The 13,180-nt window shown below is 30.8% G+C and overlaps 1 protein-coding gene across 1 annotated transcript; it reads left to right on the top strand.

Moving 5' to 3' along the window:
* The first annotated feature begins 15 nt into the window (after positions 1-15).
* On the top strand, positions 16-7,291 carry LOC123695779 (inositol polyphosphate 5-phosphatase E). The gene is made up of 10 exons (XM_045641704.1): positions 16-776; positions 852-968; positions 1,356-1,484; positions 1,734-1,891; positions 2,157-2,429; positions 2,617-2,717; positions 4,246-4,371; positions 4,597-4,714; positions 5,885-6,023; positions 6,594-7,291. Exons 1-10 carry the CDS (start codon positions 121-123, stop codon positions 6,706-6,708), a joined length of 1,932 nt encoding a protein of 643 aa, XP_045497660.1. The 5' UTR covers positions 16-120; the 3' UTR covers positions 6,709-7,291.
* Positions 7,292-13,180: the final 5,889 nt, after the last annotated feature.

The raw sequence follows: 13,180 nt of genomic DNA, 5'->3' as shown, positions 1-13,180 counted from the left end.
AATGACGTTTTTCCATTCGCGAAATGTCATTTAGAATAAACTTTTAGGTTATGTTTTCTATATTTAGTAAAAATGTAATTAGTAACATAAATTTATTGTCTTAGTGGTTTAAAACCAAAAATGACAACTTCACCTACCAAAGCAAAACAAAAACTCTCGTTGCGAAAACGATTGTTTGTTAAAAAGTCACCAAAAGTTGGCTGCTATGTAGACACCGATTCTAACGATGAATTCAACCAACCAACCTCACGTCCGATGTCCCCAGCAGATCCATTCATAGCACAAAGTGCCCATAATGCTGATTCTAACATGGAAAATAGCCGAAGCTGCAAGAACTCTGGATATGATTCTACCTCTAGTGACGTCCATCCAACTGTATTAGATCATCACAACGACAACGAAAAGAGTTCGAAGTGCTGCAAAACATTTTTCAGGCGTTCACGCCCTAAGAGTTTGGTGGAGGGTCATTCTTTAAAGGACGAATCACATTCTCGACCAGAGAGTCCTAACAATGATTCCAATAATAGTTTAAGTGGCAATAGTTTATCGTGTACAAAAAGTGAGGAAATACCGAAAGCGACAGTTTCTTTCCCGAAAGGTGATGATCCTAAGAAAAGTTTTGAGCATTCAGGTTCCTTTGAAGGCATAAAACCAAAGAGTAAGTTGTTTGTGAAAAGGTTATCGGCAGATCATTTAATTTCAAGTGACACAAAAGCGTTGTACCATTCATCATCACCTGAAAGCGATAGAAGTAATTCATTGGACCGTAAACGGAGGTATGTTTATGTTGCTTAGTGCTGTCTGCATATTTGTTTACAAAAAAATATATTTATGTAATTGTATTTGTTCAGAGCCAAGTCAACTATAACAAGGTCGTCACATGCTGGAAGCACAGATAGCTTGGCTCGTCACTCATTGCTTGCTGCACAAGTGCTGCGTCTCATACCCACTCAAGAGGCAAGGCAAAGGTTGGGCCATTATTTATGTTCATTATTGGTTATTGGTGCTTGTTTTCATTATGAAGTGTAAAACAATTGTTTCTTATTGGAAATTATGAAAAAATCAACTTAACCAGGCAACATTGAATGTTTGTCATGACTAACTACAAAAGCTTTTGTATGTTGATATATCAAAATGTAAAGTGAATTCTATGGAAGTGTTTCATGTATATTACAGTTTTTTTTTTTTTTTAATATTGTTTCATAAAGTATGTTTTTAAAAATAAAATGGTACAATATTGGTGTTAGCAACTAATTCTTTATTAGCTATGCTAATCAAGATTAGCTTTATGCTTATGAGCTCTTGTAGCATTAAAAGATTTATGTGATAGATCACACTTATCTACTTTTTTACAGAAATTATTTATATGGAAGATTAGCGTCTAATTCTTTACTAGGCACAGCAGAGTTAGAACATGTATTCCCAGATAGGGAAGTTAAAATATTTGTGGGTACTTGGAATATGAATGGACAATCTCCACCAAGGTGAGTAGAAAATTATTAAAAAATATGTTAAAATGCTATCTGCGAAAAATTAAAAATCAAAGTATCTTTAAAACAATAGAAATATTTTGTTATTTACAAATAGCAACAGCTCTCTACTAATTTCTTTTAAATTGTTGATGTAGTTAGGATAACGGTAAATTTTTTAAATTTATTTTAATATGTTATTTATAAAATTAATGTATATTAGTAGTGTTTCCAATAACATAATGCTTTTTAATTAATTTTTAGAGAATTAGCTGATTTCATATTCCCAGAAGAAGTGAAGCATGTTCCAGACATATTTGCTATCGGCACACAAGAGTCATATTCAGAAAGAACCGAGTGGGAGATAACTGTGCAAGAAGTTTTGGGTCCATCACATTTACTACTACATTCTTACTACTTAGGTTAGTCACATTTAATTTCTCTTGGGTGTCTTCTTGGAATAAAAATAAATATTGAGTTGTATTAATTATGGAAGATAAATCTATGTACTGCTTCTCATTTTATTGTTAATTAGCTTAACACTAATATAATACTCATGAAAGACATTCTAAAAATATTATTTAAGTCCCAGCAGCTCATACTGAACTTAAGAGATTATATGCTTCTTGAAAATAAATATGAAAAAATAAAGTTATTTGATATATTATATTTTTTATTAAATTTCAGGCACACTTCACTTAACAGTATTCATAAGGAGGGACCTCATATGGTTCTGTTCTCTACCAGAAGATGCTAGTCTGTCTGTCCGTCCAGGAACCGCTTTCCGAACGAAAGGCGCTGTGGCTATATCCTTTGCTCTGTTCGGTTCCACATTTCTTTTTGTTACCGCACATTTGACAGCCCATCAAGAGAAAGTAAAGGAGAGACTGTCGGATATCAAGAGAATAATCCGATCGATAGATTTACCAAAGAACTTGCCATGTAGACATAGAAGTAAAGGTAGGTTTTTTTTTATTGATATTGCTCGTTACAGATTATTTTAAGAAATATTCCTCATTTTTTTATAATTGAGTTACGAAAATCCAGTATTCAAGCTTCTCATAATTGCGTTACGAAAATCTAGTCTTCATTAACGGAAATATACAATGTTCCTCTTTATTTTATAGTATGTCTATTCTTTTTGCAGATGTAACAAATAATTTTGACTATGTGTTTTGGTGTGGTGACTTAAACTTCAGACTTGGCGAACCCAGAGCTGCAGTCTTGAGGTGGATAGAACAAACCCAGGTAAATATCATAGTTCAGGATACATCGCCCATTTTTGCAAGTGACTACTATCAAGCTAATTTTCCGTTTGTAGCTTTATTTTGATGAGACACCGAATAATTTTGTGTACGAAACTCTCGATTGTGGTAGCTAACAGAGATAACAAGGATAAAATTTTTTGATTTGATGGTTCTCAAATATTTATTACGCAATTTGTTGGACAATATGTCTGTTGAATTATATAAACATTAACTAAGTGAAAACAAAAAAATCAGCTTGTTAGTAATCATTTATGATGACCTCGTTATCGATACACTTTGGAAAGGGGGACTCTTTGAACAAACCATTGATTTTGTAGGACAAATATTTTTTCGAATAATTTAGGTAAATCTTGAGATTGAACAAAAAAAAATCATTCAGTTAGTAATAAATATTTGAGAACCATCAAATCAAAAATTTTTATCCTTGTTATCTCTGTTAGCTACCACAATCGAGACTTTCGTACACGAAATTATTGGGCGTCTCATCAAAATAAAGCTACAAACGGAAAATTAGCTTGATAGTAGTCACTTGCAAAAATGGGCGATGTATCCTGAACTATCATTATTTGGTTATTTTAAATACTTGAGCCACTTGTTCTATTATTTGAATATACAAACCAATATTATGATTATCATCTTTTCATGCAGTATGTAATTATGATTAATAGTACAGGATACATCGCCCATTTTTGCAAGTGACTACTATCAAGCTGATTTTCCGTTTGTAGCTTTATTTTGATGAGACACCGAATAATTTCGTGTACGAAACTCTCGATTGTGGTAGCTAACAGAGATAACAAGGATATTTTTTTTTGATTTGATGGTTCTCAAATATTTATTACGCAATTTGTAGGACAATATGTCTGTTGAATTATATAAACATTAAATAAGTGAAAACAAAAAAATCAGCTTGTTAGTAATCATTTATGATGACCTCGTTATCGATACACTTTGGAAAGGGGGACTCTTTGAACCAACCATAGATTTTGTAGGACAAATATTTTTTCGAATAATTTAGGTAATTATCTTGAGATTGAACAAAAAAAAAATTCAGTTAGTAATAAATATTTGAGAACCATCAAATCAAAATTTTTTATCCTTGTTATCTCTGTTAGCTACCACAATCGAGAGTTTCGTACACGAAATTATTGGGCGTCTCATCAAAATAAAGCTACAAACGGAAAATTAGCTTGATAGTAGTCACTTGCAAAAATGGGTGATGTATCCTGAACTATAAGAAATAATCCATACTAATATTATAAATGCGAAAGTAACTCTGTCTGTCTGTCTGTTACTCAATCACGCTTAAACTACTGAACCAATTTGCATGAAATTTGGTATGGAGAATGGAGATATTTGTGATACCCGAGAAAGAACATAGGCTACCTTTTATTGCCAAATATGTACCACGAGCGAAGCCGGGGCGGACCACTAATATTTTATAAATGGATATGTTTTTACAAAATTATGTTATTTATTTTATTATAACTGTAATGTATTGCTTGCAGTTCCCCCTCCCCCCACATTTACCGCACGGGCTCTTGCATGCGGACCAATTGACGGCTGTACTCGAAGATGGTGCCGCGTTTAGGGATTTTAGAGAAGCCCCCATCAGATTTCCGCCTACGTATAAGGTATTTTAAAAACCTTAAAACAATTTGTTGATTATAAAACACATAGGAATGGTTGCAATAACAGTTTATTTATTTATTTTTTGTTAGCTAGAGCTCTAAGGGAAAACTTATTGTTCTATAAGCTATACTTGAGCTAAATTTTTCCAAAGTAAGGAATTAATATATAAAACTTAGATACAACATTAACTGCACTCATATTTTTTACACCGAGTATGTAATTTTCAGTATGACCCAGGCAGTCAAAAGTTCGACACGTCAAGTAAACAACGCGTGCCGGCGTACACAGATCGGATTCTGTTCAAAGCGAAATGTATGACAACTAATACATCTGCACCGTTTGCAGGTAAATCCCTACTTATAATATTATAAATGCGAAAGTATCTCTGTCTGTCTGTCTGTTACGCTTTCCCGCTTAAACCTCTGAACCGATTTTGATGAAATTTGGCACAGACAATCTAGACCCTGAGAAAGAACATGGCTACTTTTTATTGCGAAATACATATGTATCACGGGCGAAGCCGGGGCGGACCGCTAGTTGATAATAATTTCATTATTACGCGTCCTATTGAAAATGAGGATAAAAAATATATTCTATGCTATAGTATTCTATAAATGAGGTTTCTTTTAGTGAAAGAATGTCCGAAATCAAGTCTAAATAAATTTAACAAAAACTTGTGCAATGCATATAAGTTTTTGCAGACTACATAATAATTTTCAAATTGTTATTTCGTTTGCATAACATTAACCGTTAATTATTATCAAACGCTAACTACATCAAATTACGTATAAATCTTCTTATATATAAAAATGAATCGCAAAATGTGTTGGTAAGCGCATAACTCGAGAATGGCTGAACCGATTTCGATAATTCTTTTTTTATTATATTTCTTGAAGTACGAGGATGGATCATATGTAGAGAAAACGTAAACATGTACCACGGGCGAAGCCGGGGCGGACCCCTAGTCATAATTAAATGTATTAGCCATATTATGCTTGATTAGTACCATAAAAGTAGCAATTAGTATGGAAGTCTGCCACTCATTTAAATACCGTTATGTATATTATATCAACCTTTAAATGACTATGTATTAATTACGTCTGGTAAAAAATTAATGAATGTACAGATAATGTCTTCGCAATTAATATCTGTATTCTGAAATAGAAGATGAGAGTTCAAAGGTCCTTTTAAAAAAGCTACATTGAGTGTTGCGTATGACAATACATAATATATTTGTGTGTGTTTTATTAGATGCTTATCCACATCATCCATCCCTTCTTAAAATTATAAATGTAAAAGTAGCATTTGTGCAGTAAAATGTCCGTCGTTTTTCCACCTTAACCACTAAACCGATTTGGATGATATTTGTTACAAAGATAGTTGACCTGAGAAAGTACATAATATTTTTATCCTGAAAATGGCACAGTAACGGGAGTAATGTATTTTTTATTTTACTACGCGGGCGGAAATCTAGTATGTTATACATTTAAATAAACAAATAATTATTTCACCCAGGTCTTCGTCGAGTTAGCACTGTTCCAGTGACATCCGGGTTAAAGTGCCTAGCGTATAACTCAGTACAGTCAATATGTACAAGTGACCATAAGCCGGTGTGGGGATTGTTCTCTGCAGCACTACGGCCGGGGACTGATGTGTATGTATTTGTCTTCTAAATTTATAAATTTGTATGATTAATACAGGCGTATTTATAATAATGATTCATAGAGATATAAACTACTTCCCTAGTTATGTTTTTACTTTTGAAGTCATTTATGAGAACCATTATTTTATAAAAATAAAAGAATGTCAACATTCTTTTATTTTCACTAGTCGGTGAAGAATTATAACATTTAGCATACTTTATTTTAATATGGAGGAGTGCGGAATGCTAATATTTTTCACAAATAATGAAAAGGGCTGATTTTTCAATACTGGGTTAAAACTTATTCATCAAATAACGTATTATACTACCATTTCAAAAATGTATTCTAATTGTATGTATATGACAGTTACCAGGTGAAATTTTAAAATGTTCGTGTAATACTTAAATGGACAGATAAATTTTAACCGAGGATTAAAAAATCGGCCATAAAAGACATAAAATGGGTAAAAATTGCACACTACAATGCATTTGACACTGACACGCACATTCTCTTTTGTTTATGGTTATGGTCGAATTTTGAACACTGGCATAATTCATATTGATACATTCATATTATTACAGGGTTCCATTAGCAGCTGGTCTGTTCAACCGCGAAGTATACCTTGAAGGTATAAAACGACGTAGAGCTCTCCTAGACCATGCGCCAGGAACCTCTGCTGTGTGCAATATACAATAAAATATATAAATAAAAAAATATAAGTCACTCGGTAATGTCAGGAGTAGCTTGAAAAAACAAATTTAAATTATTTCAAAAGTCCGTGGAAGCTTTACATTTGTAATTCTTCTTTTTTTATAATATTTCCATAAAAATTAGATTACCGCCAAAAATTGTCGAAAATTGAGCCAGCTAAACTGGCGACTTCATTGGTATTTTTGCAATACATTGTTATTGTATGTGTAATAAATAACACCACTATATTTATAACTTCGTTCAGACAATAAAAGAACGAAAAAATGCTATCATACATTTATAAGTACACTATTGACGTTAAATGCAGAAATATACGAAAATAATATATTTCTGCATGGTGAGTAAATTTTATTATATTTCAAGCAAAATAAGATATGGTGAAGACATTCAGACCATGTAGTCACGTATATGTGTTCTTAATTCCCATATAATATCAAGTTAGCTATTCTATTCAGCTTTAATTACTATGTTACAAAATATATTTATTCTACTCTTTATACTAACTTCATACATTTCAATATGTAACCTACAAAATAATCAATTTTGTATGTGAATTGAAATTAAAATATTGGCTGTCCAAACGCATAAAAAAGTTAAATTGTTTATAACTTAATGTTTAACTAATTATTTTGTTGAAATAAAAAACAAAGATTTATTCAATGGATCAATTTTATGTTACATACATAAAATATGTTTTGTTTTTAATTTAATTTTATTTATGGATTGAAAATTCATTATTAATAGGTAGTATAGTACCAAAGTATTTGTTAACCAAAAGACATGTCTAGTCAAATGTGAATAAAAAATATTCCATGTTCAATGTGCTTATAACAATAGTCATTAGGTTAATTAGTTTTAGTCATTATCCATAATGTATTCCATTATATTATTAGATTATGTTATATCCCAATTATTTTTAATAATTATTACTTGAACTAAGCTACATTTGTAGTTAGTTCAGAGAGCTTATTTGCTTATAGTTAATGTTATTATTTATTTGTTGTTTTTTGCACTGTGTATGTACTGAGCGCACTTAAGTGTACAATATTTTACTGTGGAATCTAACTAAGAATAGGAATGTCAGGACATTTTTGTGACAAATATCATTTGAAAAATACGATTTTTTTTATAATTTAAGTAAATATTTCTGCTAATAAAAGAGTGTTATTTCGCCTGACTAAATAAAATTCCATGTCTTACTTGGATCGCATAGTATTTGCATTACATTAACCTGGTATTATTTGGTTGTGATATAATATGTATTAACTTTCATAAATGTAATACTATGATTGTAAACATTTTTAGTCTTGGGTAGTTTATTTTTTTTGCTTCGATCTTCAGTATTTTTATCCTAAAGGAGTTAATTTTGAATTGACATATTGGATTCTTAAAAATACTTTAAACTGTTTACTTATTTGAAAGATTTTTTGAAACATAAGACTAAATTTTTGTGTTACGAAAAATATTTTCATATATTTCTCAGTATACGTTTCATGATATTGTAAGAAATATTGTTTATTTTTAAGTAGCAGTTAGTGAAATATTTTTATGTTCAATGTATTAATTTTTTATTTAGTAGGTAACGGTTTATTTGTCTTTGTTTAAAATAATAGATAATTTAAACTTGTTTCATAGTCGTGTGTTTGAGTTAACCATTTTGAGTGCCTGCGTATGCTTATGAAGCCCTAATAAGAAAAAAAAAGATATGTTTCATATTTTCTATCAGACTTCAGAAAAGACAAGAAACATCTTCGTAAGTAATGTGTAACACGATCTATTAAATATGAATTAATCAGCAGATTGGTAAATTTTCGAAAATAATTGCAATCTAATAAACTAAATTTGCCATCTAAATATATCGAGCATAATATACTAGTCGAAGGTAGCCATACTTTAATTAAGCATTGGCGATTGTATAAAAGATGATTAGAGACAAAATATAAGTACCAGTATTAAATTAAGTATTGGAAGTTTCATGTTATATTTGTAACGCCTAGTTCAGTATTACTTTACCGACGGAATATTGTTCTATTAAGTATATAAATATTGTATGACAAGTCTACACGCATTTAGACTTTGGCCAGCCGTCTCAAGAAATGTTTGAAACATTTCCGTGCATAAGTGCTGTGATTTACATTCGTCTAGTCGGTGTTTGTGACTCTTCTAAATGTATATGAACGTTTTAGTCATCAGTAGACGTGGTTTATATCATGATAATATGGAAAATTTGTCCCCTTTCAAGAAAGAGATTTGAACTTTCTAGTAAATTTACTTTTCAAACTTGTACCGCTCATTATAAATATAGTACCAACAATAGTATTAGAACTAATGAAGTTACGTTTCTATGTTTTTTTGTGTGGTATGTAGTAAAAAATAAGTAACTACACTTTTCAGTGTATGGGCTATGAGCTGTCGACAACCAAATACGCACAAAATCTAAACCTATGCGCCTTAGTACATTTTTGTGTTCTAATATTATATAAAACTTGTGTATGTTAATAATGTTATAAATTAGATTGAAAGGAGAAATATATATGTATAGCAGTCATTAAAATCTGAATCATTGTTATTACGTTTTGATTCTACAGAAAATTTTCAATTAAAATCCGAGGATTGAACTTTTATTACTTGATGTCTAAAAAGGTAAATATTTCTTGTTAAACAGTTATCTTACATTAATGTAGATCGAAAACATTCTAGTCTAATTCATTCCAAAAATAGTAATATTAGTTAAGTCTATTGGAGTGGGACCTTTATTGCTACGTATTCGGTATTTATATAGTGAAATATTATAAGTAGATTAGTTACAGTCCAATTTAGTCAAACTAGATACAGATCTAAATTCTTAAAAGGAAACTTTTATGGAGTTTAATACTCCAATAAAATCTTTATAACTAATATGATTTAATATTAATGGAATTGAAGCTTTGAATTGAAATTTGAAGATAATGCTTATTATGTTTCTTAAATTTTTTTATTTGTCGTCAATACAGATATTTAATAATAAGGTAAAAGCACCTAATACGGAGGTATTTCGCAACATTTGAAAGTAAGTATCAAAAATAAGCATTTGTAAGTATTTCTAAAGGTGCCAAACCACTTTATCGTTAAAAGTGGAACTTAAATTTTGTATTGCTGTTGAGTCTATGTTTATTTTCATAATATTTCTTATTTTAAAAAAATATTTAAATAGTCATGTCGATTTTCCCTAATACGGAGGTATGATTTTGGTCAGAGCCTAATACTGCGGTAGGCGGCTCCTAATACGGAGGGTCAGATATTATATACATTGAAGTTCCGTACAAATAATATTTGTTAAATAATAGGAATGTGTTAGTAAAGTAAATTGTAAGTTTTTTATTCATTAACCATTGGTTTGATTACGTTGATTCACTTTTAATGTGTTTCATTTATGCTTTTAGTTTTATCGGAAAAAAAACACGCATATCAAATAAGAATCCACAAAAAAAGACACAAAACTTCTTATTTATTTACGCAACCCTAAATCTGGTAATTTTAAGTTCTATGAAATAGGGCCGTAATAGGAGATCATATATAACCTAATACAGAGTTACCTGGAAATATCTACCACCGTAATAGGAAAACTACTCGTGTTTTTAATAATCCTAATTCTGACCCATCAAAAATTCGATAAACAAGAGAATGTAAATGATTAATCAAATGATAACAGTTTTTTGGCTCAGATGTGTAAAACTCAAATCAACAGTTATACAAAATAAATGATTTGTGATACATTAAAATACACCTTCCTATTTTTACCCCTTCTAAGAAACAAACATTTTGTACTCAACCATTTTCATATTTAACTGGATTTCTAATTAAGAAAACATACCGCAGAATATGGTTTCTAATTTATCAGATTAATAATTATTCCAACTAATCTTGGAATTAATTCAATAAGTAAATAAAATTAAAGTTATAAACAATTAAACATGCCCAGTATTTTTCCTATTTCGGAGTTATGCCACCGTATTAGGATTAATCTATAAAATTTGTATCGTATTACGGCGGTATTTTATTTCTTATTTTTTGGGTAGAAAATGACTTACAAATATGAAACAAGCTATTTAAATAGTGAGTGTAATAGTAGGAAAATGCAATAAACAATACATATACAAACTTGAACGGCTTTTTAATACGAAAAACTTAGTTTATAAATATTAGTGTACTTACTTTTGTTGTTTCGCGTTTGTATGGAAACACCTCTCATGTCGATGCCGTTACACATATTGATTGATCTTGTTGTGTTGTCTATGTGCTATACTTGCAAACGTTAGTTAAGTCATGGAGTAATAAATTTGGAATAAATAGCTTACGTTTTGGTGTACTTAAAATTTATAAAACAGGAATAAAACTCGAAAAAAGAAATACCACCGTATTAGGAAGCGATTTTGACTACCGCCGTATTAGGAGCCTTTACCTTAATACATTCTCAAAATTTCAGTAATATTCCCTTAAGCATAGATTTGTGATTGGAACATTAGTAGCAATTATTTGAGATTGTAAAACAAATAGTGGGAAATAAAACAGTAAATTGTGCGTACAAAACTAGTCATACTTGTTGCCAACTATTTGTGTCAATTACCTTTTTCAATATTCTGATAGGACTACTTAGATACTACAAAATAGTTTGTCTATGTGAAACTAGAAAACACACTTCAATAGAATGGAAGTCAACTAATTTAAATTCTTTTATATGTATTTTGTATTCGAAAAAATGTATTAGGCCAAAGAATAAAGGATTCATTTGGAGAACGTATAAATAAGGAGAAGAAGAGAGCTATAGTTGTGTTCAGTAGAATAATATAGTACGTCCAGTTCATTACTTAAATTTTCGATCTTATTTAAGTACTCATTGGCCATTTCTTATAGTATAAATTTCTAGTTCATGTCCCATCAAAAAGTAGATTTGTTCCGATATAAATATCTAAATGTTTAATTGTCTTCCATTACTTTTTTATGTCCTGATATTCTTTAAGACAGCTTCATAGTATTTGTAAATCAGAACTATACTATAAAGTCAAAAAGCAACTCGTCTCATTGAAAAAAAAATACAAAGCATTTACCGTTCCTTGATTTCCGTTATATTAATTAGAGCAATGTTTTACTAAATATTTTAATGGTTGCTACGTAACACTCATTGTACTGAAAATATAATTCCATTCTAGAAAAAGATCTTTCTAGCAATTCTCAAAACATACAATGTACACAAATATTTCCATATCATTTGATGCACTAGGTATCTATCAGTGGCGTGCCTAGGGTGTAAGGACTGGGCAAGCCCAAATTTTTCGAAGTGTTTGCTGTGTACCCTTTACTTGATTTAGGTATTCTTACTGAGTTACTAAGTAGGTATGTTCGTTATAAAACTTATAAAAAATGTGAACATACCGAACCAAATCTTCTAAATGTTCACGCGCGCCCGCAAACAGTTGAGTCAAACGTTTACCATTACAATCATATTAAAATCTATATCTTTAAATTATATAAACTGTATGAAATTATATTATAAAATTGTACAGATCATTTATATTCTAATTCAAAACGCCGATCTTTCTGAAGGAAATAGGTATAACATCGGAATAGAAGTAGGTACTTAGGTGATTGTTTTAATTCAATTAACAGCTCTTTCTCAATGACAGTCATTGTTAATTCAGAAAGGCGTTCTTGGCCTTGTGTATCTCTTAAATACGATTACCTACCTACCTATGAATTCGATTTAACGCTGAGAAAGCACGCTCCGTGGAAGAACTACCTACTAGCAAGAATCGTAAATACCAAAATATGTACAAGTTTCATCAGAAGGCTTCTTCTAACCAATTCTCATTCATGAAATCGATTAATTCGTAAACATTACAATTAAACTTTCGTTTATGTGACTTACTGCACAAATCGGGAGTTGGTTTTGATAAAAAAAATTATTGTTGTTTTACAGTAAAGTTTAATGATTTTACCTTTCCCCGCTGAGCACAAAGCAAACCATCACAATTTACAATACAATCTGTGTCGCGACACTTATTTCATCACAAAATTCGAAAAACTTAACCTAAATTACACCGGTATAATCACGCGCTCAAACTATAATAACAATAATATTCACGACGTTCGTTCGCGCGACGCGCAATCGTAACTATCTTCACACTGTTAAAGCCCGGCTTCTTTGGCCATAGATATTGCTATAGAATTCTATAGATAGGTATGTAGCTACTTCAACGAAATTCCATACGTTAGAAGAGATAAGCGCAAAGCCCGGTAAAAGCCCACGAGTGCAAGCGAGAAAACTATATGTCACTCAAGAAGGACACCGCACTGTTTATACAAAGTACGACCTTATTTAGATAGCAAGAAGGATGAAATTAAAAAGTTTGACTCGAATTCGACATTGTTTGTAGGTGAGTTTTCATTGAATTTCGGAGCTCGTTGCGCGCGAATATTC

This window comes from Colias croceus, chromosome 11, assembly GCF_905220415.1.
Source record: "Colias croceus chromosome 11, ilColCroc2.1".
NCBI lineage: Eukaryota > Metazoa > Arthropoda > Insecta > Lepidoptera > Pieridae > Colias > Colias croceus.
Note: the sequence above shows the minus strand (reverse complement) of the source record. Positions and strands in the feature narration are given on the sequence as shown.

What these genes read in the sequence shown, in the direction of transcription:
- LOC123695779 (XM_045641704.1), top strand. Translation starts at nt 121, where the DNA reads ATGACAACTTCACCTACCAAAGCAAAACAAAAACTCTCGTTGCGAAAA. An exon ending in AATGGACAATCTCCACCAAG is followed by an intron (nt 1,485 to 1,733) that starts GTGAGTAGAAAA and finishes ATTAATTTTTAG; the next exon opens with AGAATTAGCTGATTTCATAT. An exon ending in ACTACATTCTTACTACTTAG is followed by an intron (nt 1,892 to 2,156) that starts GTTAGTCACATT and finishes ATTAAATTTCAG; the next exon opens with GCACACTTCACTTAACAGTA.